The 26682-nt window shown below is 28.4% G+C and overlaps 1 protein-coding gene across 1 annotated transcript; it reads left to right on the forward strand.

Annotated features, from left to right (window-relative positions):
* Nucleotides 1-1263: 1263 nt before the first annotated feature.
* On the forward strand, nucleotides 1264-26384 carry LOC122508902 (RNA polymerase II subunit 5-mediating protein homolog). Its single transcript, XM_043622569.1, has 3 exons — nucleotides 1264-1720; nucleotides 8014-8052; nucleotides 26101-26384. The coding sequence occupies exons 1-3, from the start codon at nucleotides 1264-1266 to the stop codon at nucleotides 26382-26384; spliced, it is 780 nt and encodes a 259-aa protein (XP_043478504.1).
* Nucleotides 26385-26682: the final 298 nt, after the last annotated feature.

A 26682-nucleotide genomic window follows, 5' to 3' on the forward strand; every position in this document is an offset into this window, starting at 1 on the left:
CAGCGGTGAAAGCGTCCTTATCGGAGTCTCCTCTGAACTTAATCAGAAGGTCCCCCTTGTTTGTAGCTTTTGCTGCTACTATTCTCGTATGGCTGTCCTCTGGGTTGACCTCTTTGCGAAGCTTACCTAGAACGTCAGCATACGTCAATCCTTCACCGACTCGGATTAGAACTGTTTGCTGTTTTCTCGAAAACTTGTTTTTGCAAGTAAGGTCCCTTTTCACTGTCCAGGTCACATATCAAGCTATGGAGTTACCTGACAATGCTTTGCTGCTATATTTGAATTTGATTACGAGTTTCAGCAAAACCGTTATATTAACTTTTACTATTGGCTGTATAAACTGATGATGTTTTTGCAGAAATCACTCTTAGGTGTTTTTAAGTTTCTGCGAAACTGCAAACTTGACTTATTTGCATTTGATTACGAGTTTCAGCGAAACCGTAATATTAACTGTTATTATTGGCTGTGATACACTAACGATGCTTTTGCAGATATCATTTTTTCTTTTAATTGTTTTGTAAGTTTCTGCGAAACTGCAAACTTTAATATGAACCTTATATACAATCTTGATAATGCTTTTGCTAACATAAAATTTTTTGAAACTGTTTTGTATGTTTCTGCGAAACTGCGAACATGAATATGCAATACCTGTGCGATTCTAATGGCTGTGATGTTGACAAGGCTTTTTCTGACTATTTTATTTAATTCTTAAAAATTTTAATGCATGTAGTACTAAATGCATGTGTTTTTATCCTATTAGGACTCAATTGGACATACAACAGGGCTTCTCCAGCGGCTCCACCTCCACGTGGTCCCCGCTGGGCAACTTACTCAGTGATTCTATACTGAGTGCGGCTAAGTGAGTTGTTTTGACGTATGACCACAGTGTATATTGTAGTATGAATAAAGAATGGACATTGAATGTGAAATAAGTATATCTGATGAGTGTAATGTGTGGAGTGAATTTAGCAATATACGGTGTGGAGTTTTTCTTGGCCCGTAGATCCTGTGGTTTCTCTTCGAAGTAGATGACCAGTTTGAGAGGATATGGACGGTGGTCCGAGGAACATATACTGTATAAAAATAAGATCCTATATACAGATTAATCAAACACTCGCTGTCCCTATCTACTCAGTCTTGTTCGAGCAGTCGTACTGTGAGGACGTGTTTCGTAGTGCGCATGTGCGAATACTTATTTTTTTAGTGTTTTGTGTTTGTTTTGTATCAATTTTGTCTTTTGTTGTTCCTTGCGAAAGGGTGGGGATGTCACCAAAAAAGCGCAAGGGGAAAGGAAGCGATGACGATATTGCGTCATCGGGTGGGGACGGCGCCTGTCAGTCGAGCCGCGATACCTCTCGCTCCCCGCTGAGAGGTAAAGATACCACAGGAAGGAAGGAAAAGAAAAGTGGGGAGAGGCACCGTACCTCTGACTCCCCGCTGAGAAGTCGCGACAAGTACCTCAAAGAGGAGGACAGTAGGGTAGAAGTGGATAAGGGAGAGACAAAGCGCGATACAAAGAAGAGGATGGACAGGAAAGAAGCGCTGAAGGAGGGAGAATTAGGCACACGGGAGGAGGGAGAGGACGCCATGGTCGTAGAGGTAAGTGTGGATACATTGTGTATGATGAGAAAAGCTAGTAAGGTTGTGAATGATATGCGTGATCTTGTGACGAATAATAATGGTTGTTTGGATGAACCAGATGATGTCTTGAATGGAATTAGTAAGTTAGATAATTTTATTTAAAAATTAGCGCTGGAAAATGCCATGCTGCGTGGAAGACTAGAGGAAAGAGATAGAATGAATGAATGCGTATTAAAAATCTCTGAAAGTGTGAATGTGTTATGCGATGTTGCGGAGAAAATGAATAAAAGTGTTGAAGGTGTAAATAAAGTGTGTGAGGGTGTAATGTCTGGTGTGAATGTAAGCGAAAAATTAAGAAACGACCAGTGAAGGAATTTTGCCCTGGTTTTCCTGCTTGAATTTTAAGGAGGCGGGGCTCTCTGTTGCTAAACCAAGAACAATTGATCCTCGAATCGTGATTTATGATGTCCCGAACAGTATAAGTGAACGTGAATTAATGACCAGTGTGTTTAATAAGAGTTTGAATGGTATGATTGGCTTTGATGAGTTTGAAAAACGCAGTAAAATTGTATTTTAAATGAGTGAGAGTGGATGTGAGATTGGAAATATCGTGGTAGAGCTGCCCTTGAGATCATTTAAAGTAGGAGTTTGGGAAAGAGTTCCTAGATGTTTTGGTTGTATGGGTTTTTACCACAAGGTGAGTGAATGTAAAGCGGAGCGAGTGTGTAGGAAATGTGGTAATAGGCGTTAACAGTTACAGACGGCTTGAAAAGCCCCTGATGACTGCTCTAACTGCAGAGCGAAGGAGCTGCCTTCAAGGGGGCACAGAGTCACGTCGCCTGAGTGTCCAGAATATGTGTGGCGTCTGAATGTGTTGCGCGATAGATACAAAAACAATAAATGATCTGAACATGAATGTAAATAGTGTATGTTTGGAGATCCTGCAGTTAAACTGTAATGTGATGTGATAAGGATAAAAATGAGTGTGAATGAGAGAGTGCCTGTGACCCAGGTGACGGAACTGAAGAAATGGAACGACATGAAATGTGACTGGAATTTGTATGAAAGGTTGATTGAGACCTCCGCCTCCGACTTTGGGTGCAGGAGGTACGCGGAACTCGGGCGGAGGAAAAAATGGCTAAGTTGTATGAATGGATTGAAAGTGCAAATGATATATGTATGAAGCGAGTTTGTCGGCGCAAAAGTAATAAGGTGTTATGGTGGAATGAATATCTAGAGCAGATGAGAAAACAAGTTCGTTATAAAAGAAAAAAGTATCAGAATGAAAGGAAAAAAACGGGTGATTTGGACAAGAGTAAATAGATTGAAAGGAAGACGTGTGCTAAGGAATATAAACGAATGATAAAGAATGTAAAAGAGAATGACTGGCAAAAGTATGTGCGTAATGAAGGTTCCAGAAATTCCTGGAACCGAGTTTACAAGTTGTGCATGTGAAAATGATGATCGCGAGATTGTTGAACTGTATGAATGGAAAATGGTAGGAGTGTCAAAATGGATTTATGAAAGAGAGGTCTACAGAAGATGCATGGATGAAACTTAAAGAAATAGTGATTGAATGTAATTGTAAGCATGTGATTGGAGGGTTTTTCGATTTTAAATGTTGAACTTAAAATAGAAGATAATTTAAAAAATCTAACTTTACCTAATGAAATTGATTGAAATTGAAATCTCGTGTAAATAGATTTCGAAAACGTTTAGTAATTTAAGAATTGATTTGAGAATGTTATTTCGATATAAATAACAATATATAATATGGGAAATGAAAATATATGGAGAAAAAAAGAGTTTTTTTAAATTAAATTTAAATGAAACCAATTAAATTTTACCTATTGCGAAGGAGAAGTATAATTGCTTATTATACGACGATTATAATAATCATATTGAAAATAAAAATTTAATTATCGTTTATATTGTTTTCGAAAACGTCAAGTAATTAGAAAATTGATTGGAAAATGTTATTTCGATATAAATAACAAATTAAAAGTATGCGAAATGAAAGTAAACAATCTAATATTAATTAAAGTAAATTTTAATTTGTATTAATATTAGAATTAATTTTAACAAGTCATCTTTTGCCTTCAAAATACTTTTATGTATATGGTGACAAGGGAAGTTTTTTAAAAATTAAATTTAAATGACACAAATTTAATTTTACAAATTCTGACGACAAATGATGTTTGTTTGTTTATTATATGACGACAAAATTAATCAAATTAAGATTAAAAAGGAAATATCGTGTAAATAGATTTCGAAAACGTTTAGTAATTTAAGAATTGATTTGAGAATGTTATTTCGATATAAATAACAATATATAATATGCGAAATAAAAATATATATAGAAAAAAAGAGTTTCTTCAAATTAAATTTTACCCATTGCGAAGGAGAAGTATGATTGTTTATTATATGACGATTATAATAATCATATTGAAAATAAAAATTTAATAATCGATTATATTATTTTCGAAAACGTCAAGTAATTAGAAAATTGATTGGAAAATGTTATTTCGATATAAATAATAAATTAAAAGTATGCGAAATGAAAGTAAACAATCTAATATTAATTGAAATAAATTTTAATTTGTATTAATATTAGAATTAATTTTAACAAGTCAACTTTTGCCTTCAAAATACTTTTATGTATATGGTGACAAGGGGAGTTTTTTAAAAATTAAATTTAAATGACACTAATTTAATTTTACAAATTGTGACGACGAATGATGTTTGTTTGTTTATTATATGACGACAAAATTAATCAAATTAAGATTGAAAATGTAAATATCGTGTAAATAGATTTCGAAAACATTTAATAATTTAAGAATTGATTTGTGAATGTTATTTCGATATAAATAACAATATATAATAAGCGAAATGAAAATATATGGAGAAAAAAATAGTTTCTTTAAATTAAATTTAAATGAAACAAATTAAATTTTACCCATTGCAAAAGTGAAGTATGATTGTCTATTTTATGACGATTATAATAATCGTATTGAAAATAAAAATTATGACGTATGATTTTAAACTATTTTAATTGTAGTTCAAAGTTTCTTCTTTACGTCAGGCAAAATCCGACGCTACTCAATCCCTCCTCTCTGTTGGCTTCTCGGCAACTATTTTCCTCAGGGAAAACTAAGGGAATAATCCAAAGAAAACTGCTTCGCTTCTTTTCACACTTTATTAATTCTCTTTTACACACAACTCTAGTTCTTCGAAAACACACAAATTTTTACAAAACTATTTCACACTATACACGTCTCTTATAACACTCTATACACATCGCGTAGATTGACTCTCCTACAAATCTCGTAGGTCACTGCTTACAATATGTCGGCGAAAAACTACGGACACCTGTTTTTGACTTTTCCCACACGTGTTCGGCTTCTTCAACTCTTCTTCTCTCTCGTTACAACTGGCTCTTCTCTCTCGGTCTCTCTAACTATGAGCGGCTCTGCCCTCTAGCACTTTCTCTCCTACTAACTAGTCGCGCGACACACATTCACCACTGATAGTGGGTCACTCAGCAGTTTCGACTTTCTAAATTACCATACCAATTAACGATCACGGTTCGGGGATAATTCCGACAGATGACGTGACGATTTACATCGTTACAAAATTTAATTATCGTTTATATTGTTTTCGAAAACGTCAAGTAATTACAAAATTGATTGGAAAATGTTATTTCGATATAAACAACAAATTAAACACAATTTTTTCAAGGTAAAATATTATTGTATAAAATTTGTTTGATATCATATTTTTTATATTCCTTTCTCATTAAAAACTTTGTTGTAGTAAAACTTCTGAATTTTACTCGCAAGTAGATTTTCTATTTTTCTTTCCTTGTTAATTTGTAAGTTTTCATTTTTTCATTTTTTTAAAATGTTCTGCATATATCTTAAAAATAAAAAAATTTAATCACAATCAGACATTACAACGACATCTATGGGGAATTATAATAATTTTTAACTTGTAGATAATGTCAATGCATTTATATTACAATAAATATTAATAATAGAAAACGTAATTATTAACAATTTTAGATGTTTAAAAAAATATTACAATATAATGTTTTTAAAAGAAATGTTAAAATTTTATTTAAGACACACTTACCTTATTCCACTTTTTCTGCATCACACATTAATTTAAATTTCGCGCAAAAATGTACATCACAGAATGGAAATTGCATATGGCGCCTCTTGCTGCCAATGCCAATGAAATACAGATTGGAAACTCATTTGTCAAATTTATGTCGATCAAATAGAAATTAGTCACAGTAAAAATTCTACAATTAATATTTTCGATTACTTTAAAATTATATTAAATAAAAATTTGTTAAAATAAAACTTCGACTATTTAAAAATTCTATAATTTAAAAATTCTACAATATAATATTTCAATTATGTAAAATTGCTCTCTAATAGAAATTCGATTAAATACAATTTCACTTATATGCAAATTAAAAACTTACCATTTCTGTTCAAAAATAATTTTGCTTTTCAAAAATTATATTAAATAATATATCTTGAAAATAAAACGTCACTCAAATAAAGTTTCACTAATTTAAACATGCCTCTTTTTACTGGGTAAAAATCATTTAAATTTTGATTAAAAATATTTATGTAAATTGAAATTTGAAATATTTATAGGTTATACTAAATATTATTTCGCACAAGTTTTGTTTCGATTACTTGGTACTTCTATTAAATAAAAATTATTTAACCTACTAATTTAGTTAAATATAAAATTCATTAATCAACAGTTAGTATAGGGCGTTGTCGGCAGTGGCGAGACAGCGGGTATAGCGAGACACTGCGATATTTCAAACAGCTGAGTTGACAGTGTTGCTTTTTTGGTGTAAAAGTAAAGTTTTATTCTGTTGAAGCTTTTTTATATGATACACACTTTCTGGATGTAAAATTTGTCACTATAATGCTGTCAATAGTTTTAAGCAAGTTTTAAAGTTTTATTCTTCGTACGAAAAAGTGTTTATAAAATTAAACTTTTCAAAATTTGGTTAACGGTAAATATTTTAAGTTATTAGTATGTAAGATTCCTTCAAAATTCCTAGAACATTATGCATAATAGTCCGATAGACACAATTGTAGATCGTTATTACCGTAAATCACTGTTTCGGCAATGGCGAGACACTTATTGTCAGCAGTGTCCGGACACTGCTTGTTTAAATCTAATAAAATAGTACATTTCTAAATGACTTCGGTATTATTTTTTTTAAGTTTTGTCGGCAATATTTTGCATAGCAATAACCTAATCTTAAAGTTGCGTATGTATTTTCAAATAATCCGTAATAATAAAAATAATAATCTTAACTCTTTTTTTAGATGTAAAAAACGTAATCAATTTAAAAGGGACACAAAGGAACCCAAATGCTTTGAAGTTGAAAGCCGTAAAAGACATTGTAATTGAAAAATTTGCGATTTAAAGTAATGTCTCGCCACTACCGACGTTTTTGAATGTCGGTAGTCGCGGGACATTTTTGAAATTCGGTAATAACTTTTTTTTTAAGACATATGCTATCTATTAGAGGTGTGCAAAAAGCTCGAAAAGCCGAGCCGAGCCGGGCCGCAATTTTTTCGAGTCGAGCCGAGCCGAGCCCGAGCCGGGCTCGATGTATCGGGTACCCGAATTCACTCGAGTACTCGAATATTTCGGGTACTCGAATGAATTCGGGTAACCGAAATTTTCGAGTACTCGATTTAATTCGAGCTTTTAAATTAAAAAAATTTTTTTTTTGAAAAAAAAAAATTTAATTAAAAATTAATGTAGAAAATTTTGGATTTTCTCAAAGGCTCGAATCAAATCGAGTACTCGAAAATTTCGAGTACCCGAAAGTTTCGGGTACCCGAAAAATTCGAGTACCCGAAATTATTCGAGCTTTTTATAAAGCTCGGCTCGGCCCGAGCTCGAACTGAATAGGCTCGGCTCGGCTCGGCTCGAAAAATGAAAAGCTCGAAAATACCCGCTCGAGCTTCGGGTTTCGAGCTTTTTGCACACCTCTACTATCTATATTATGTAAATTTGTAAAAGATAGTCTCACTAGTCTGTCTGCATAAAAGCAGACCAAATTAACTATATTAATCTTCGTATTTCAAAACTCATTCTGTCTGTCAGAGTATGAGAGAGAAAGCACGATACAGAGTAAGAGAGGGAAGTATCGTCTCTTCTTTCAGTTTAGAGTAGGAGCGAGAGAGAGGCGAATAGTTAATAAAGTAACGCCTATTTCTTTGGTTTACAGAAGAGCATAATGTTTTCTCCATTTTCCGTGTTAGGTAGAAAGAGAGGAACAGAAATTGGGAGGGAAAGGAAAAGTGGGGAATTTCACTTTCAAGCCAAAATACGAAAAGGGCGTCTTATTTTCTTATTGGCTAATTATTTTTCTTTTCTCACTCACAGATAGATTAAGGAGTGCAAGAGCGGGAGATCGAAAACGAGGTAAGAGTGAGGGGTATAAATTTTATCGGTATTCCATATACTAAATGGACATTTTTCACCAATTTCTGATCCCCCCCGCCTCTGGTTGTGGACAATCATGAACATTTGGCAAACCCTCTCCCCTTTACACTTATCCACGTGGACAATGCACATTTGAAAAGTATGTAAGTATTTTTTTTAATATTACTCCTGCATTTTAAAAAGTAATAAAGCTCATTTTAAACATATTTCAAAGCACAAAATTACGATTCATTTTTATTAATATTTTTTACTAATTCTATTATTTTTAAAGATTTTTATAAATTTTAATTGTTTTTGAAGATAATTGAATCCTAAATAATCATTATAAAACAATTATACTAATTACTTTTTAAAAATATTTTAATGTAATTTTTGAAAAATAATTGAATTATTTAAAAGAGCTTTTGTATAACTTTAAAAAACTTATAAATTTTTTGATGAATTTCATTTAGAAATCTTGGATATAAATGTTTTTTTCAAAATGTTGAAAATTATTCTGAAATATTATTTTTGTATGTATTTAGATTTTTGGAAATATATGTATTTGAAAACACTGAAAATATTGAATTTTAAAAAATTAGAAGCCAATTTTCATTCATTTTAAAATTTAATTTAAACAATTTTTAAAAATTGTAACAAAATACTTAAAATAAATTAATTTTTTTTCAATTAAATTTTACAAAATTTCAACTATTCAAAAAGATTTTTATTATAGATATATTTCAAAAATTAAATTATGTCTTAAAAAATGATTCAAAAACAATTTTTGAATGATTTGTTTATAGTTACTTTTCGCATTATCAAAATAACATGCACGATTTTAGTAAAAATTGTGGTTTTTTATGTATTGTCTCAATTTTCTTAATTTCCATGAAAAAAATTTTTTCCTGACATTTCCCTGACTATGGTGTTAATATAATATTATAATAACTTTAAAAAAATAAAGATTTTAATCAAATTATAGTGTTCATTTATTATGTTAATGATTAACTCATTAACGCCTGAAAAAAGAAAATTCTTATCAAATTTTATTTTATTGAGTGTCCTCTTTTTGATTCTTGTGTAAAAAAGAATTTCGTTCAACCCAAAAATTAAATATAGCGGTTATAATTTCAAAAACACAAAAAAAATTCATTTTTTTAAGTTTGATAATTTTTTTACCCTTTATCCCCTTCCCAGTGTATGACGTTTATAGAGACAAAAATAATTCGTGCCACCAGTGTGTATGACCGCTATAGTGGCATCTAAAATGAAAATCTCGGTAATAAATGAAATATGAATATCAATGAATATTCTAAAGTTTTGGGGTCGCTTAAAATGCTGGTTCGGGGGATTTTGAGGTTTCTAAATCCAAATCTTTAGTCAAAATTTAAAAATTTAAAATACACTGAACTCTTGCTGTAATGGAATCGAATGTGCTGTGGTCCATTACAGCAAGAGTACCCTTGAAGCAAGGTCATCAAAACATTCAGGGCCGTATAAAGATTTAAAACATAGATTCTAAATAATTTTTTTTTATTTTCTTTAAATGCACAAATTTTTGACTAAAAGCAAGTAATTAAGGAATGGAAACATAATTTTGGAAAATATTTTTTTTTAAAATGACTGAACAGCTCATAAAATAATAAAAAATTGAAAATAAGATTTTAGTGGGGAGTCTGTGCACCCGCAAAATTTAAAAAATAATACTTTGTTGGTGGCGCTAGTCGCCGAGCTCAGCGACCCCGTTTCCCCGCTCACCACTTCATCTACAAACTAGTCCATTACAGCAACGTCCATTACAGCAAGAGTTCAGTGTAGCCGTTCCAAAATGGCCAACGAAAAAATTTAAAGTCAGTAAACTTTGAAATTTGTCGATCGCCATTTTGAAGCCGCCATTTTTAATTTTTAAATTTTGATTATGCTGATTACGAATTCGATTTTAGTTTCCAATAAGTCAAAATGGCGGATCCAATATGGAATAAAATTTTTACTTTATGCAATTGATCTTAATTTTGTGACTCGGTGGTTTTTAAGGTCGATGATTACGAATACGATGTTTGTTTTCAAAAATTCAAAGTGACTAATATAATATGAGGAAGAGAAATTTAAAAAAATTTCTATACACGCTCGCTGGTTGTGAGTCGGCGCAAGTGCTAGAACAGAAGTCAATTGTCAGTGAGCGCTCCTAGGACATTTACACCTACCTGACTGGTATAAGAACTCACGAGTAACAAAATTAAAGTCCATTGCATAAATTAAAAAGAAAATTCCGCCATTTTAAATTTATGAAAACTTACATCTGTTCGTAATCAGCGACCCTACCCAGATAACAATCATGTGTCGCACTTTGTCGCACTTCGGGGTTGATAGTAAAACTGGTAATTAGGAGCAAAAGTGGGATAAGTGACTTGGGCGCAAATACGGACTAAAATGAATTTGTAATTTATGGAAAAATTAATTATAATTAATGATCAAAAAATATTTAAAATAGTAAAGAAAAACATTAATATTTTGCAAGTCATTCGTGTAATAAACTTATCGATAAATATTTTAATTGTTTTAAACCATTTTTACTACCAAGTCACTTATCTCACTTTTTCTCCCAATGTTTTTTTAAACCACTTTATATAAGCCCCTCAAATAATCTTATATTACATTAAATCAATAAAATTTATGAAAAATTTTTAAAATTGAATTATTATTTAATAATTTATAATTTAAAATTTAATATAAAATTTATATTTTATTAATTTATATAATATGCATATGAGCCATTCTATTATATTTCGACTAAAGTCGTTGCCGACTGATTTTAAAAAATTATAATATTTTGCAGGAATGATTTTAAAGATATTTGGATCATCGAACAAAAAGAATTTTTAAATATTTTTTATATTTATTGTAAAATGAGCATCTTATTATTATTGCCCAATTTTCGTAATTTTTCATTTTTCTGGTCAGAAGTTATTTACATTTTAAAATCGTGAAAATAAGCAAAGTGCCAGTTTTAATTGCTTATTTTTTAACATTTGTGAAGAAAAAAAGGAAGAAAGTGATAAGAAAAACTAAAAGTTATTAAAAGTTTCTTTATATTTCATAAGGTTTTATTCAATTTAATGATTTCTCTTTCTCACATTTCGCGAATGAAATTTTAAAAAATAGGTTATTTGCCAGGTGAACTTTAAAATAACTTTTTATTTAATATTTGTTAATAATAATTGTTTCTATCAATTTATAATAATAAAATAATCCATTCATAATAAATTCTAATAATTTTTTTACGTTTTTATAGTAAATTATGTGTTTTCTTTAATATTTTCTATTAGATGAAAAAGTGTCAGTTTTTACGACTTCATATACTTTAGATGCTTATGAGGCATTCCATTTCAAATCGTTCCACCGACAAAAAACAATCGCAAGGAGAGCGATTTTCTAATAAAATTAATTATTTAAAAATTTAATTATTTCTATCATATTATACACTGAATCGAAAGAGAATTTCATGAACTTTCCAGTGCTATTTTTATTTTTTAAAATTTCTCTCAATTTCGTAGAGAAATTCCTGTTTAAAAGTTTAGACTCTTAATATCTCAAAACACACCCCCCCGTCGATTTTTATGAAAATTATATGAAAATAAAGCTTAACGTTTCTAGTTTCTATTCCCATATAATATATTATGGACATTTAATGGGATTAGTAGAAAAAAAATTGTTAAAAAAATGTGTTTTTGAAAAATTTGACAAATGGTACGAAGTTGAAGGTTAGTTAGGATTCAACTTCGTGACACTTGTCAAATTTTTCAAAAACACATTTTTTAAACAATTTTTTTTTACTAATCCCATTAAATGTCCATAATATATTATACGGGAATAGAAACTAGAAAAGTTAAGCTTTATTTTCATATAATTTTCATAAAAATCGACGGGGGGGTGTTTTGAGATATTAAGAGTTTAAACTTTCAAACAGGAATTTCTCTACGAAATTGAGAGAAATTTAAAAAAATAAAAATAGCACTAGAAAGTTCATGAAATTCTCTTTCAATTTAGTGTATAATATGTTAGAAATAATTAAATTTTTAAATAATTAATTTTATTAGAAAATCGCTCTCCTTGCGATTGTTTTTTGTCGGTGGAACTATTTAAAATGGAATGCCTCTTATATTACAATAAATATAAAAAATATTTGGGTGATTCTCCCGAAATACTCCTTTTTGTGAGTTACAAACAGAAAAGAAAAAAAATTATTATTTATGGATTAATGCAGTCAATTATATTGAGCTTTCAAAAATCTACCACCTCTATAGCATGATCATGCTAACTTTTAGCTTTTAAAGTATATATTTTAAATTAAAATTTACAAAAAAATTAAGAGGTTAAAATTTGGCGCCGGCGTTTTTTATTATATATATTTTTCTATTTACAAAAAATTATTTAAAAATTATAATTTATTAATATTATCTATAAATTTTATAGATTTTGAAATACTTACAGTTATCAAAAATCTCTTTAAACAATTGTCAAAAATTATTTTTCATACATTTTAGGTTCACTTTTCACTGGCAGTTTGTAAACAACCGACAATCATATCAATTTTTAATTTTTATTCAAAAAAGTGAGAGGAATGACGGGTGAGAGGAATGACGATTTCAACATTTTTTAATTTTATTTAATTGACAAATAATTTTCCTCCAGCTTAGAATGCCCTATCATGTTTATAAAGGATAACTTTATGTGAAAAAAATTTGCGATCAATTTATATATATTAATATTGTTTTTATTAGGGGTGAGAGGAATGACGCTTTAGGTTGTGAATCTCTGCTTATGTCTCAATTTAAATTTTTTTAACGCAAAATAATGACATTTTTTAAAAAGTAACTTAAGAAATTAATATTAGAGATGTTAATTTAAATATTGATCACAATAATTAAGCAATATCTCTACCCACAGCAAAAATATTGGATAATATTCAACGAGTGAGAGGAATGACGCGGTACTACATGACAAATTTCATTTTCTATATTTAAAAAAACTACACGACATATTTTATTTATATTTTTGAAAATTATTCTTAAATATCATAACTTTTAGAAAAAATTAATAAAGTACCAATTTTCATGTTTTAAATAATTGTTTTACCTATTGAAAAAATGAAAAGCACTTAGATGACAGGTTAGAAAATCGATTTTGAGGTGGTAAAATATTTTAAAAATGTATTAAACAATAAAATTTTACAACTTTTTCTTGCAGAACATTTAGAAAAAGTGATAAAATAGGGAAATATGACTTGGTATTTTCCCAAATGATTATAATTATTTAGAAAATCTTGATTACATGCAAAATGAGGTTTTTTGGAGAATCACCCATTTAAAGAATTCTTTTTGTTCGATGATCCTAATATCTTAAAAATCATTCCTGCAAAATATTATAATTTTTTAAAATTAGTCGGCAAAGACTTTAGTCGAAATATAATGGAATGACTTATATATATAATATTTATTATAGATTGTAATTTATAATTTAATTTAAATAATAATAAATTACTAAATGTTTTGAAATCACTACAAAAAATTTTTACTTAAAGAAATAAAACTTTACTGTAGAACGTTATTTTCATTTATTTATCTAAAGTTGATAATAAAGGCAGAAAAATAATTGACTTTATAATTTTTTAATATTCGCGGTCTCAACGATGCGCATGTGCGCAGGGTGCGCAGCCAATTTTCCCAATATGGCCGAAAATGTACTTGTTGATGTCCGTCTTGAGTCACATGACGTCCAGTTTCGCTCTGAGCATGTGTTTTTATCGTTGTGTGAATGTCGTGATTGTTTGTTATTTATAAAAAGTGCGTGTGCAAATCACAGTTTTGTTTCTTTTATGTTTTATAAATATTTGTTTTTGTTTAAACTCGTTTTTAAATTGAAAAATTAAAAAATATAACGGTCATAACGAACAAGATCAATTGCATAAAGTAAGAATTTTTTTTCTATATTGGATGGGGAGTGGTCAAAGATTGGTGAAAAATTGTCCTCGTGGTTTATGGACGGCCCCTAAGCTTATACCGCGGCTAATATCATGACTATCAATAAATCTCGGTTTCAATCTTTTGACAAAGAAGGAAGAATACTTCAATAAAAGAATTCTTCTAATGTGTGATGAATTTACATAAAGTTTTTCTATCGCTTGACTAAACTAAAAACTGAAAATTTAAGGAAATAATTATAAAAATAAAAAAATATTATATTTATGTCGTGAAACTGCTCAGTATGTTAATAGTATATTACGATACTAGGCCACAAAGTTGGATTTCCTGGCCGGCGTGATATATAAGGCCGAGGCGAAGCCGAAGCTTTATATATCACGCTCGCTAGCGTATCCAAATTTCTGGCCGTGTGTCGTATACAATTTTTCTGTATCCCCAGCCGAAAGTACGTTAAATAATTATTGTTTGAATAATAAAGTAGCTCAATAAGTTGCCCGCCCGACTTTTGCAAAGTCGAGGCGAAGCCGAGACTTAGCTGGTCGGGGCGGGCATGAAAAAAAAATTATAAGTAAAAAATAATTGTAAGTAAAATTTAAAAAATAGTAAACAAGAAATTTTCTTTTACAAATAAATATTTAATAATTAAAAAATAATAAAAGAAAATAAGAAATTTAATGCATTATTTTGATGACTGTCAGTTGTTTTCAAAACGTGAGCTCTGTAAGTAACGTGTCTGTGTGGTTGCTATGCTAACATGTACGTGTGTTGAAATTCTTGTAACCAATCAGAGCGCTCGTTGGGTCTGTCGAGCCGGCCACAAAAGTCGCTATTCCCGGAGCCAAATCAGACCAGGAAGACAGTACTTTCGGCAAAGGGATACAGAAAATTTAATTTTTGGTTTTCGTGTTTTATGTTTTTTTAAAAATTCTTCAAAAAAATTTGTAATTTCTTTCTAATATTTCTGAAGAAGAAAAAAACATCTTAAAGTCTTAGTCACATTTTTATATGCACATAATGAAATAAGGTCGTAAGTATAATAAGACAAAAGCAGAAATATCGCGCGCGTAGCTCTGCTAGTATTCATAAAAATATGAGTCCTACACAAAAAAAACAAAGCGTGTCTCGCCACTACCGACTCTCCCCTAAATATAGAATTTAATAAATAAAAATTATATCAAGAAGACATTATTTGAAATATTAACTTAATCAATTTACAGTTTTATTATACGTAAGTTATATTAAATCTAAATTTCAATAAATAAAAATATTACATTATAGCATTTTTAATTAATATAAATTTTTCAAATCATAATTCTCTTAAACAAAACTTCTTTTACATTAGAATCTTTAAAAAAAACAATTATTTTAATTTTAAATTTCATACATTAAAAATTCTATTCACTTAAAGTTCTATATTTTTACTATTCTCTTGCTTTGAAATTCTTATGTAATACAATTCGATAATATTGAAAATATGTCAAATGAATATTAATTTTTAACATTAATTCCTTTATAAAACAGTTTACTTAAATTAAAAGTCGAATTATTAGAATTATGTCAAATAGAATTTTTATAATTTAAGGTTAGACACCGAGAACATTCTGTCATTTGAAATCTAGGCAATATTCATGCGTCCCTTTTGAGTGATCTAATTAAATCAAAATATCATCCCATCTAATAGAGAAAAATTGCCAATAAATTTATATTGTTAATTAAATCATAATTTTTATAATCAATTTATAACTTTACTTTAATTTTTCCATGCCAGAATTGTATTTTTCAATTGTTTGAAAATTAGAAATTCTCACGTTTTAAGCGGCACTATATTGATAAAAAAATTGGTTTCAGACTCGGAACTTGCTACTTCAACTTTTGTTGCAGCTGAAAATGACAATCTAATTGAAATGACGCATATGGGTGATTCTCCTGAAAGTGGGCAATTTCATGTCTTTGACTTATATCTTCTAAACAACTTAACATTTAAATATTAACATTGGACAAACATATTATTTAAACATCACTTATTATACCCTTTATAAAAAACGATAATTTTTTAACACAAATTTAGTGGAAAACAACATTTAACAGCTGGAAAACAGCAATTCAATATGTCTTTACCTCTGAGTACCAAACTTTAAAGTACTATTACTTATAAAAAAAGAACTATCTTTAATTATTCAATAAATATTATGAAAGATTAACTCAAAAGCTTCAATTTTTATCGATGAAATTTTTTAATACATCAATATAGTTATTGATAATTATTAAAATATAAGTGTCTTTAAAAATCTCCATGCTGGCACGACAAAGGATAAATGTGTATAAATGAACTATAAGACGTGCACTTTTTATATCAAAATCAATTGGAAATTAAAGAAAAAACATGTCACTTTTCAAATCTCCAAGAGAAATTGGAAAATAAATTATATTTTTCATATTTTTAAGAAAAAACACTAGAAAAACACTGCGTATTTTTATTCATTCCTTTGTCGTGCGCTGTCATAACTTTAATATTTTAATATAAATATCAATAAAAAACGGATGAAAACTTACAGTTTGGTAGGACAAAAGTGTATACCTAGCCATTTTTTTATTTACTTTTGTTTAAAATATGTATTAATGGATTTTGTACAAATTTCCATTGTCGTGAAGTCTTTTGTCGTGTCAAAACATTTGCACGTGGTAGGTGCGAAACAAGTAAAAAGTGTGCCCGTGCCTAAAACTTTTTTTAAAATAGGTAATAAAGTTGAAATTTTTCTAATCTTTTCATATATTTTTAAATATAATTTTAAAAATAATAAAAATAAGTCATTTAATTCAATTAATAATACCTATATAGAAGAAATATGAATTTCAGTGCCCCTCGATGATACGCCTCTGATGAGGTTAGTTTTCATGTTTACTTTTCACATCTCATTTCAATTACACGAAAAGTGCTAATTATACGAAAACTAATGTTTATTAATAAATGTAATTTAAAATAAATATAGTTGATATGGATTGTCTAACATAAAAGAATAATTAAACAAACAGAAAAAAGCAAATGTCGAAAAAGAGCGACGTGAAAAAATTCAAAATGATCCTGGTGAAATTTAAATAATTTTAATATTTTTAAACTTTAAATAGTTTTGTAGCGTACCTACTTCAAATATAGTTTATTTAAATACCAATGAATAGTAATTAATAAAAGAAAGTTCAATTTTTAAACATTAAAAAAAAAAATTTTATCAACTTAAAAGTGACCGGTTTTTGGAGAATCACCCATATACGAATCTCTTATTTGATTGTTTTGGTTACTGCTAAGGTCATGGACTAATACTCGTTTTACCAGGCGTGTGTAGTATACCTGTCGCATGTACACAGGTAGATCACTAAAACCCTGTCATCACCTATCATTGTGAAAGCAAATCCCTTTTTTGTTGGGAGCACAATAGTTTTAAAGACCAATTTAGGATCGTATTGAATCAGTTTTTTCTACGGGTGGCTTAATGACACTTTAATGTTTATCAAAACATTTATATTTACTTTTCTTAACGATAATCTGATTATTTCATCCCAAAAGTCAGTTTTTTATCCTTAACATTTGTACTTACCTTTTTCAGAATTTAAAAGAAAATTTAAATTTTGACTTTTGCATGAATTTTGAAGACTTATTTCGGTACTTAAAAATCAATATAAAAATTCATTAATTATTATTTCAAATGTTTTCATATGCGCTCTATCGAATGGCGTTATAAAAAAATCAAAAATTTATAAACTACAAAGTTATTAATGTTTTTTTAAAAAAGGCCGATTTTTTCAAATTTTTCTACTAGGAAATAGCAGAAAAATAATTTTAAATGTTACAAATAACGTAACATAAATATATATGCTACACGATAGGACTGTAGAGAAAATTAAAAATTAAAATGGCGGCTTAAAAATGGAGTCTGAAGTTCAAATATTTTTGCAAATACCCGAATGTACGAATTGTTAAAAATGTTTGGATTCGATTAAAAACTTGTTACTCGGGTGTTTTTGGGGTCGCTAATTATGAATCTGAAATTAAATTTTTAAAATGGCGGACAAATTTTCAAAAACTCATTAGATTCGTTTGAAACTTGTTACTCTAGGGTTTTTGGAGCCGTTGATCACGAATCTAAAGTCCAATTTTTAAAATTCATAATGGCGGATTCAATATGGGGGGCTCATTTTAAAAACTCATTTGGAACTTGTTACTCGGGGGTTTTTGGGTGTCGTCGATCACGAATCTGAAGTCCAGTTTTCAAAATTCATATTGGTGGATCCAATATGGCATATAGTTTTTCTAAAACATTTTATTTTTTTATTTTTCTGTATTTTTATCTTATTCTTATTTATACTTAAATTTAAAGCTCAAAAAATCTAAATTTAAATGCTTTGTTCTAATCATTAAATATGTTTGTTAGCAATACTCTGTTTGCAGAAAAAGGAGTTGCAAATTTTACAAAATAAATGTGTTCTGATTTCATAAATTTATGAAGAGCAATATTTTTTGTTATTAAATTCGAACACATTTATTTTGTAAAATGTGCAATGCCTATTTTTGCAAATAGCGTTTTGCAGACAAAAATAATTAAATGTTAAAAAAGCATTTAAATTTGGTTTTTTTAAGATTTAAATCTAAATACTATAAATAATAAAAAATAAAAAAAATATAATAAAGACTTTCCAGTTCACGTTTACCTCTGCATGGTGAAAAATAGGCAACATTGGGCCGCCATTTTAATTTTTAATTTCCTCTTTTGGCCTACCGTGTTGCATACATATTTATGTTACGTTATCTGTAACATTTAGAATTATTTTTCTGCTATTTAGTAGTAGAAAAAATTAAAATTAAACAAAAATTTTAAAAAGATCGGATTTTTTTTATAAAAAATATTAATAACTTTTATGTTTATAAATTTTTTATCTTTTTTATAACGCCATTCGATAGAGCGCATATGAAAACATAAGAAATGATGATTGACGAATTTTTCTAATGATTTTTCAGTACCGAAATAAGTCCTCAAACTTCATGCCAAAATTTTGTACATTTGGGCGTTAAAAAGGGTTAAGTAAAATAATATTTTGAAGATATAAATTTATATTATTTATTATCAAAAATATATTTAATCATTTTTATGTTTCCACAGAAAATATAATTTTCAAAAATTTAAAATTCAATAACTTATTTCATAAGTTATATAAAATACTGTTAGTGTAAGTTTTTAAAAATTATATTCATCATTTCAATTGAATTCATGACGAGTGTTGTTTTTATTATTTTTTTATTTCTGCCTTTCTAATCCGAATTTTCAATATTTAAGTTTAATTTAATTTTTAAGATACCATAATTTAAATGAAGATTTTATTGTAAGTTTTCACAAATTTTACATTGTAACTTTCCAGTAGGTTAGTAAATTTCCACTAGGTAGTAAATTTATCACTAGGGGGACATTTTGCAATTTGCTGCAAGTTTGCGCGATATTTTTCCATTCCAAATTTATTATTTTAAATTATGTTTATTAATATTTTTTTTATAAAAAAAGTCCGATTTTTTCAAATTTTTGTTTAATTTTTAATTTTTTCTACTACGAAATAGCAGAAAAATAATTCTAAATGTTACAAATAACGTGACATAAATATATATGCAACAAGATAGGACTATAGTGAAAATTAAAAAGTCTGTTAAAAAATGGAGATTGAAGTTCAATATTTTTTGCAAAATTTACCCGAATGGACGAAATTGTTAAAGGCCTGGACACTCTGGAGGTCCCTTGTAAATTAAAAAACCATGTTTTTTTATTAAAAAATTGACATTACTAAAAATTCAGTTTTGGAAAAATTACAAATAATTGCAGAAATTCAATTATTTAAAAAAAATAAAATTGTTATGAAATTAAACTTTGTTCAAAATTTGAAAAAAATTATCGTAAAAATAACAATTATTTTTCATTTTTATGAATAAAAAAATTCTGCTTCAAATTTCAATTATTTCAAAATGTGGACTCAGAATAAAACTTAGAATTTTTGTCATATAGGCTCTACAGTGCATGACAGATTTTTATTTATGACAGGGTTAAGATTTTGGCGAAAAAAATTGGGGTTTCGCAACCGTTTTACACTTGTTCTCATGAAAAAAAACTGTCCAAATAAATGTTGAAAAATGTAATTAATAGAAGAATTTCGTTTTTCTTAATGAGCTAAGATAATAAAAAAATTAATTATTTACTACATCCAATTTGATTTATTTCAATTAGACTATTAGAACCAGAGATAACATTGTCTCCTATTATTGTTAATAAATACAATAATAATTAAGATTTTTTAATAATTATAAAGCAAATTCGTTTAGACAGATTCAGTTAATAACCCAGTGGGCACACTTGTTCAAAAGACGTCCTATACATGTTCTATGTCCTGGCTATTAGATGTCTTTAAGACGTCTAAAAGACGTTTTTTTTATTCAACATTTGAAAATAGAAAAATTTTTATATATAGAAAATATTATTTTCTAAGTTCAACTTGGACTTAGAAAAATCCATAAATGTAAAATTCATTGGAATTTTTCTAAGTTAAATTCATTTCATTGACAAGTGAGATGGTTAACTTTGTAGAGGTTCATATCTGTCTTGAACGGCTGAGGTGCTTAAGGCGCAGTATTTCAAGCCCAAGGTGTCCGAGTTCGATCCCAGCTTCGTAGGAATTTTTTCATTATTTCTCCACACTTTAGAAAAAATAAAATTAAACTTAAAATAAATTTAATACAATATTACTGAGTTTCAACTTATAAAATGTTATAAAATAAATGTTTATTTAAGATGTGAAGGAATGTAAGAAGGAAGTCCAAAAAACGTCTTTAAAACGTACTTTAGATTTTTCTTATGTCTTTTAGACGTCTTTTGGACCAGACATGAAACGTCTTTTAGTTGGCTTTTTGATGACTCAGAGACATTACCATCATTGTCTCTGAATTGTCCGCGGACAAAAAGGCACGTCATTAAGACGTCTTTTAGACGTCCCTGTGCCCACTGGGAAATAGTCCTTTTTTCGAATTTTTTGAATAATCGCTTCCATGTAAAATCTTGTACCAAAGTCGACCAATTTTGAAAATGTCGAAAAATGGGGTACACTGTGGTTTTAATTTTGCACCTTTGCGGTGCAATTTTTTTTTTCAATATTGGCCTTTCGATACAAACATATGAGATTCCACACTTTCCAAAAATATTTCTCATTTTTTTTAAATAATTTTTTTAACAGAGATATTTCAAGTCAAATTCGAACATTTTTCAGGGGCCTATAATTTTCTCGCGGATAGTAAGCGAGACAAAAAATGTGGATGTATGCATGAACATTACATGTATGAGAAAGTGTAAATGCACCCTTATTTTACGATGTGACAAATGCGCTCTAATAGCTGCGCCTTGTTGATGCTTTTTTATTCCTCTTATTCTAAATTTTATATTCATATTAAAAATTAAAAAATATTTTTTATTTAATAAAATGATTAAAATTCTAGATTGAATTATCTTTCCGTTATATACATACAGTCAGACATTCTTGATAGTCTAAATATCGAAGATATAATTGATGATTTTGCATCCAAAAAATCGAGAAAGAAATTATGAATATCTATTGTCATTAAATGTAATTTTGCAATACTTTTATACCAAATTTGAGAATTAAAGATATTTTTTGCATTTTCCTAATGTGTTGTTAATTATTTTTGTCATCAGTTTTTTAAAGACGGCACTGCCTGCGACGGATCGCGTTACTAGAATAAGACTTTTAGAACTAAAAGTAAATAAAATTTGTCGTATTATATTAAGAAACAATTATTTTATTCTTATAATTATTATTGGGTTACGCCACCCTGAACGCTTTGAAATTAGATGGTATTTCCAAAATTAATTTTGTCAAAACTATTAAAAATACAACTTTTTGATAACTATAGTTTAAAAATACATGTATTTAACTTGAAAAAAATCTGCCCGCCCTCCGTGCGGGCACATTCTTATCCGCGCTTCGCGCGGAGGGCTCGCTTCGCTCGCAAATTTCAGCGCGCCTCGTGGCGCGCGAAATATTGGTCGTCGCGCTTCGGGCTCCGTGGATTGTTGCGCGCTTCGCGCGCAAGTAGCTCGCTTCGCTCGCAGAGTCCGCGGAGATTTGCATTACTTGCGTTCTTGATCCTTTTTCCTATTATATGTTTTATAAAATTTTTTTTCTTAAAGTTACTACGACTTTAAGGATAACATTCTCATCACCTATGTTTGTTTGCTGATGATTGCAAGATTAAGTACACTTTTAAGAAAATTTTTAGTCCTGCTAATTAAAAGTGTGAAATTATTCTTAATTACACGGAGAGACCAAGATTACTAATTTTTGTATAAAATCACAATAGAATTTACTATTTTCACATTGCAACCACCGGAAATAAGGGGACTTTTTGTATTTTTTACTATTTTCTACACTAAGTCACTAATCCCGACAAATGTTCTTCAAATTAGCAAAGTTTCTTTCCTTATATATTGAATAATAAAAATTTACAGAACTTACGAGAAAGCAGTTTACTTTTAACAACTTATTATGACATAGTTCTTGGGACAGGAATAAATGCAAAATTTATTAATTTGTAATGGTCAATTTCTAAGATAACGAACGAACTTCGTTTCACTTTATATTAAATTATTGTAGATAATATCTAAATTTATTTTACATACGCGAAACATATTCACTGTTAATGATCGGATGGCATCGGCTCATTTACGGAGATTGACGAAGTTAGCAACCAATAGAAATGCAGGCGCCATATGACTGCACTCGCTAGCCACACTTGCTCACCAAAAATTACTACAGTGGATAGTAGGTTTTAGTGGAAAATGTTTTCATTTGTCAGATTTTGTCTAATTAAATTAGAGAAAACTATAATCAAGTTTTGCTACATTTACAACTCTTACATAAAATATTAAAACTTGCTATTTCAATGTAGCAAATTTATCTATTTCTTTTGTAAATTTATCTAATTCTGTAGTACATTATGCTAAAAGTCCCCTTATTTCCGGTCATTGCAACCATTTTTAGTAATTTTTACAACTGTGGGTCTCTCCAAGTACTTACTTTCTTCTCAGAAACATGGTTTGCTGAATTTTCGTCTATAATAGATTTACATGAAAAAATAACTTTAATTTTTAGAAAAGTTTCAGGCTAAACATTCAATAAAGTGGGACATGTAAACCTTTACACAATTAATTTTAATATTGGATAGTAAATAATACTACGAAGTTTGCACGTAAATCTTTAAATAATTTTTAGGAAGTATTCAGCATCGGGCACGTCACCTGTCATCTTCACAACTAAACACGTCAGTTACACATAAACTCCAGCCAAAAAAATTTTTATTTTTCTAATAAAAAAACCAATATTGTCTGAATATTGACAAAACATGTGATATTTTGTTGATGCAAAAGAAAATAATTTTAAAAAACGGTTAAAAGTGTTCTCTTTATTTTATAAAGTTAAAAAATTTTAAATTTGAAAAAATTGAGTTTTCAAAATTTTGAAACTACTGTAGTTTCTGTAGTTTTTAACAAAAATGGCTGGTTAACGAACTTAGCCTTAATTTTTACACCAACTTTAAGCGTGTTAAATTTAAAAACGATCAGATAAGATTTTCAAAAGTTATTGTGTCTACAACATTTTGGTCTACAGACGGACATACAGACAGACAGACGGACAGACAGACACACAGACAGACGGACTCGCCGAACCATGTTTTCGGGTTCAGGGGACCCCAAAACGTAAAGATTTCTTAACATTAGCAAAAGTCACGATTTTGCATGCTTTTCGTAATTTTTTAATTACTCGAAAACTAATTAACTTTTATTAGCGCTCTTGGTCTTGTTTTAATCTCTATTTAATGTAGAATCTAAATTATTAACTGGTACTGTGAAATAAATTTTTCCAAAAAAATTTGAAACTGTGAAAGTCGGATGAAAAAATTTTGAAAAACAGATTGACACTTTTTCAACACCAAAAAATATTTTTAAATTAAATAATTAAGTAATTAAAAAGCTTTTTTGAATTTTAGTATATTTATTAAATGAACGTTTTTTACATTGATCTTTTCGACACTTTAATATGTATGATAATTTTTTGAATTTTTTTAATCCTACTTTTACAGTTTTAAATTTTTTTGGAAAAATATATTTTACAATACCAGTTAATAATTTAGATTCTACATTAAGTAGAGATTAAAACAAGACCAAGAGCGCTAATAAAAGTTAATTAGTTTTCAAGAAATTAAAAAATTACGAAAAGCATGCAAAATCCAGTATTTTTTCTGTATCTGACAGAATAATCAACGAAAATTTTCGATCAGGTGTCAGTCTTTTCATAATTTTATTAGCTTTCAGGAAAAAAATACGAAAAATTTTTGTCATTCTTATTTTCTACGTTTTAAGCATTTTTCCACTCATGAAAAAGGGGCGTCCTGATACTCACGGACGGTAGTGTATCTTTCTTTAAAGAAAAAATGAAAATAAGCATTTAAATAAACTATAAATTAATGAATACTGCATAATTCGACGTGTCAATCTTAACTTCTGCATATAAGGACTAAGAGAGTTGTAATTCAGTACACATACTCATTTTTACGTGTAGTTTACGGAAAAAATATAGTGAACCTGATTGGGGGTCATATTTACGAACTAGAAAGGAATGAAATTTAATTTTTTCAAAAAAATGACTTTGTCCCCATACTAAAATTCTACATATCGTCACCCATTGGGCTAAAATTCGGTACACATTTTCAATTGTAGATTTAGGGAAAATTTTATTGAATCTGATTGAGTGTCATATTTACGAACTTTCTTAATCTTATCGAAATTTTCAGTGTTTACCTTTTTTTCAAATTCAAACACAATCACAAACACACACAGACTTTTAGTCTGATATACACACACACACTTTTTTTTCAACTTTCTCACTTTTATTCTCTCATTATTCTCATTTTTTCATTTTAATTTTAATATACACACACACACAAACATACTTTCTTATTTTTATTATTATGAACTATTATTAAATAAAATCATTTAAAATATTCCCCCTCCAACTTTGAATTTAAATAACAACAATTTTAATGCAAATCAAATGTTCTTCTTATTTCTGTTTTTCCCTCCTTTTTTTATCCGTTTTTTTTCTTAATTTGAAATTATGCGCGCTAGCAATTTGATGGCAAGAAAAAAGGCGGGAAACAAATTAAATTTGTTTCACCTTTATTTTAAATAATTCTTCTTTTAAACACAATATACTAGCTTATTCCAACTTTGAAATTGATTGTTTCCCTAAATTTCTCAAACAGATATCTCTATATATAGTGTATATATATATATATATCGTATATATATATATTCGCAGAGAGAATGAGATAAATGTGTTTTTATATATTGACACATATTACAGAAAGTGACATATATATATATATATGTAATATATATATAATATATAATATATATATAATTTTTTTTTTTTGCTCGTTTGGTTGAAAGAGAATAACTAGTTATTTCTAAGTTGTATACATTTTCAGTGTTTACCTTTTTTTGTCAAACACACACACACACAAACATTTTGAAACCCACTTTAATTTTGATTTGAAACCCCATCACGACGACGACGACAACGACAAAAATTAGAATCATTTCAGTTTCATATTAAACAGCGAGAAGAGAATGTAAGTAAAAATTTATTTACCATTACAAATTGTCCTTTTTTTTCTTTCTTTTTTGCTACTATATTAAGAAGAATTCATATGATTATTTTTTAATATTAAAATTTTAATTTTTGTTTTAGATTTTTCAATTTTCAATTTTAATATTAGAAAATAATAATTATTTTTAAAATGTGTGTGTTTATATTTTTGTTTTTGACAGATTATTTATTAAATTTTTTATATTAGTAATAATGCCATCATTCAATAATTTGAAATTTTTATTTCAGATCTATTTCTCTAAAATGGAAAATTTGAATATAAAGGAACAAGATGAAATAATCAATTTTTTTAAAGATGAAGAAGAGGCGGAGCTACAATTAAAATTTATGATACTAAAAGAAGAGGAAGATGAAATGATGATTGATAAATTTAATAATGATGAGGATGAAGATTTTAATGCTGATGATGATGATGATGTCGAGGAGTTGGCGAATAATTCCTATTATGAGGAGGAGAAGGAAATTCGAATGAGAGAAGAAGCAATTCAATATTACGAAGAGGAGAAAATTTTAGAGAAAATTAATAATATGGAAATGATTGTTGATGAGGAGGAGAAGGAGGAGGAGTATGTAATTTAGGAAATATGGAAAAATATACTGTGTAAAAAAAAAATTTTTTGTTTTTTGAAATATAAAAATTTAATAGTGTATTTTAACAAAATGGTGTCTCGTGTTTTATTTTAGTGTTTTTTTTGTTTTGTGTATTTGTGTGCATCTCTATTTTTTTTTAATTAATAGTGTTGTTTTATTTTTAAATAATAATATTTATTAATAATAATAGACTTTTAGTTTATATATATATATTTAAAATTTTTAATTGTGTTTTAAATAAAAGTTTTTTATTGACATTTTAATTTGTACGTGTCTTTTGCTGTCT

Source organism: Leptopilina heterotoma, unplaced genomic scaffold (genome assembly GCF_015476425.1).
Source record: "Leptopilina heterotoma isolate Lh14 unplaced genomic scaffold, ASM1547642v1 Lhet_58, whole genome shotgun sequence".
Taxonomy (NCBI): Eukaryota; Metazoa; Arthropoda; class Insecta; order Hymenoptera; family Figitidae; genus Leptopilina; species Leptopilina heterotoma.

Excerpts from the sequence above, each read along its gene's own strand:
- LOC122508902 (XM_043622569.1), top strand. The coding sequence starts at position 1,264 with ATGTCACCAAAAAAGCGCAAGGGGAAAGGAAGCGATGACGATATTGCG. Across the intron at positions 1,721-8,013 it reads TGATGTCTTGAATGGAATTA|ATAGATTAAGGAGTGCAAGA; the intron begins GTAAGTTAGATA and ends TCTCACTCACAG. Across the intron at positions 8,053-26,100 it reads AGCGGGAGATCGAAAACGAG|ATGAAGAAGAGGCGGAGCTA; the intron begins GTAAGAGTGAGG and ends ATTTTTTTAAAG.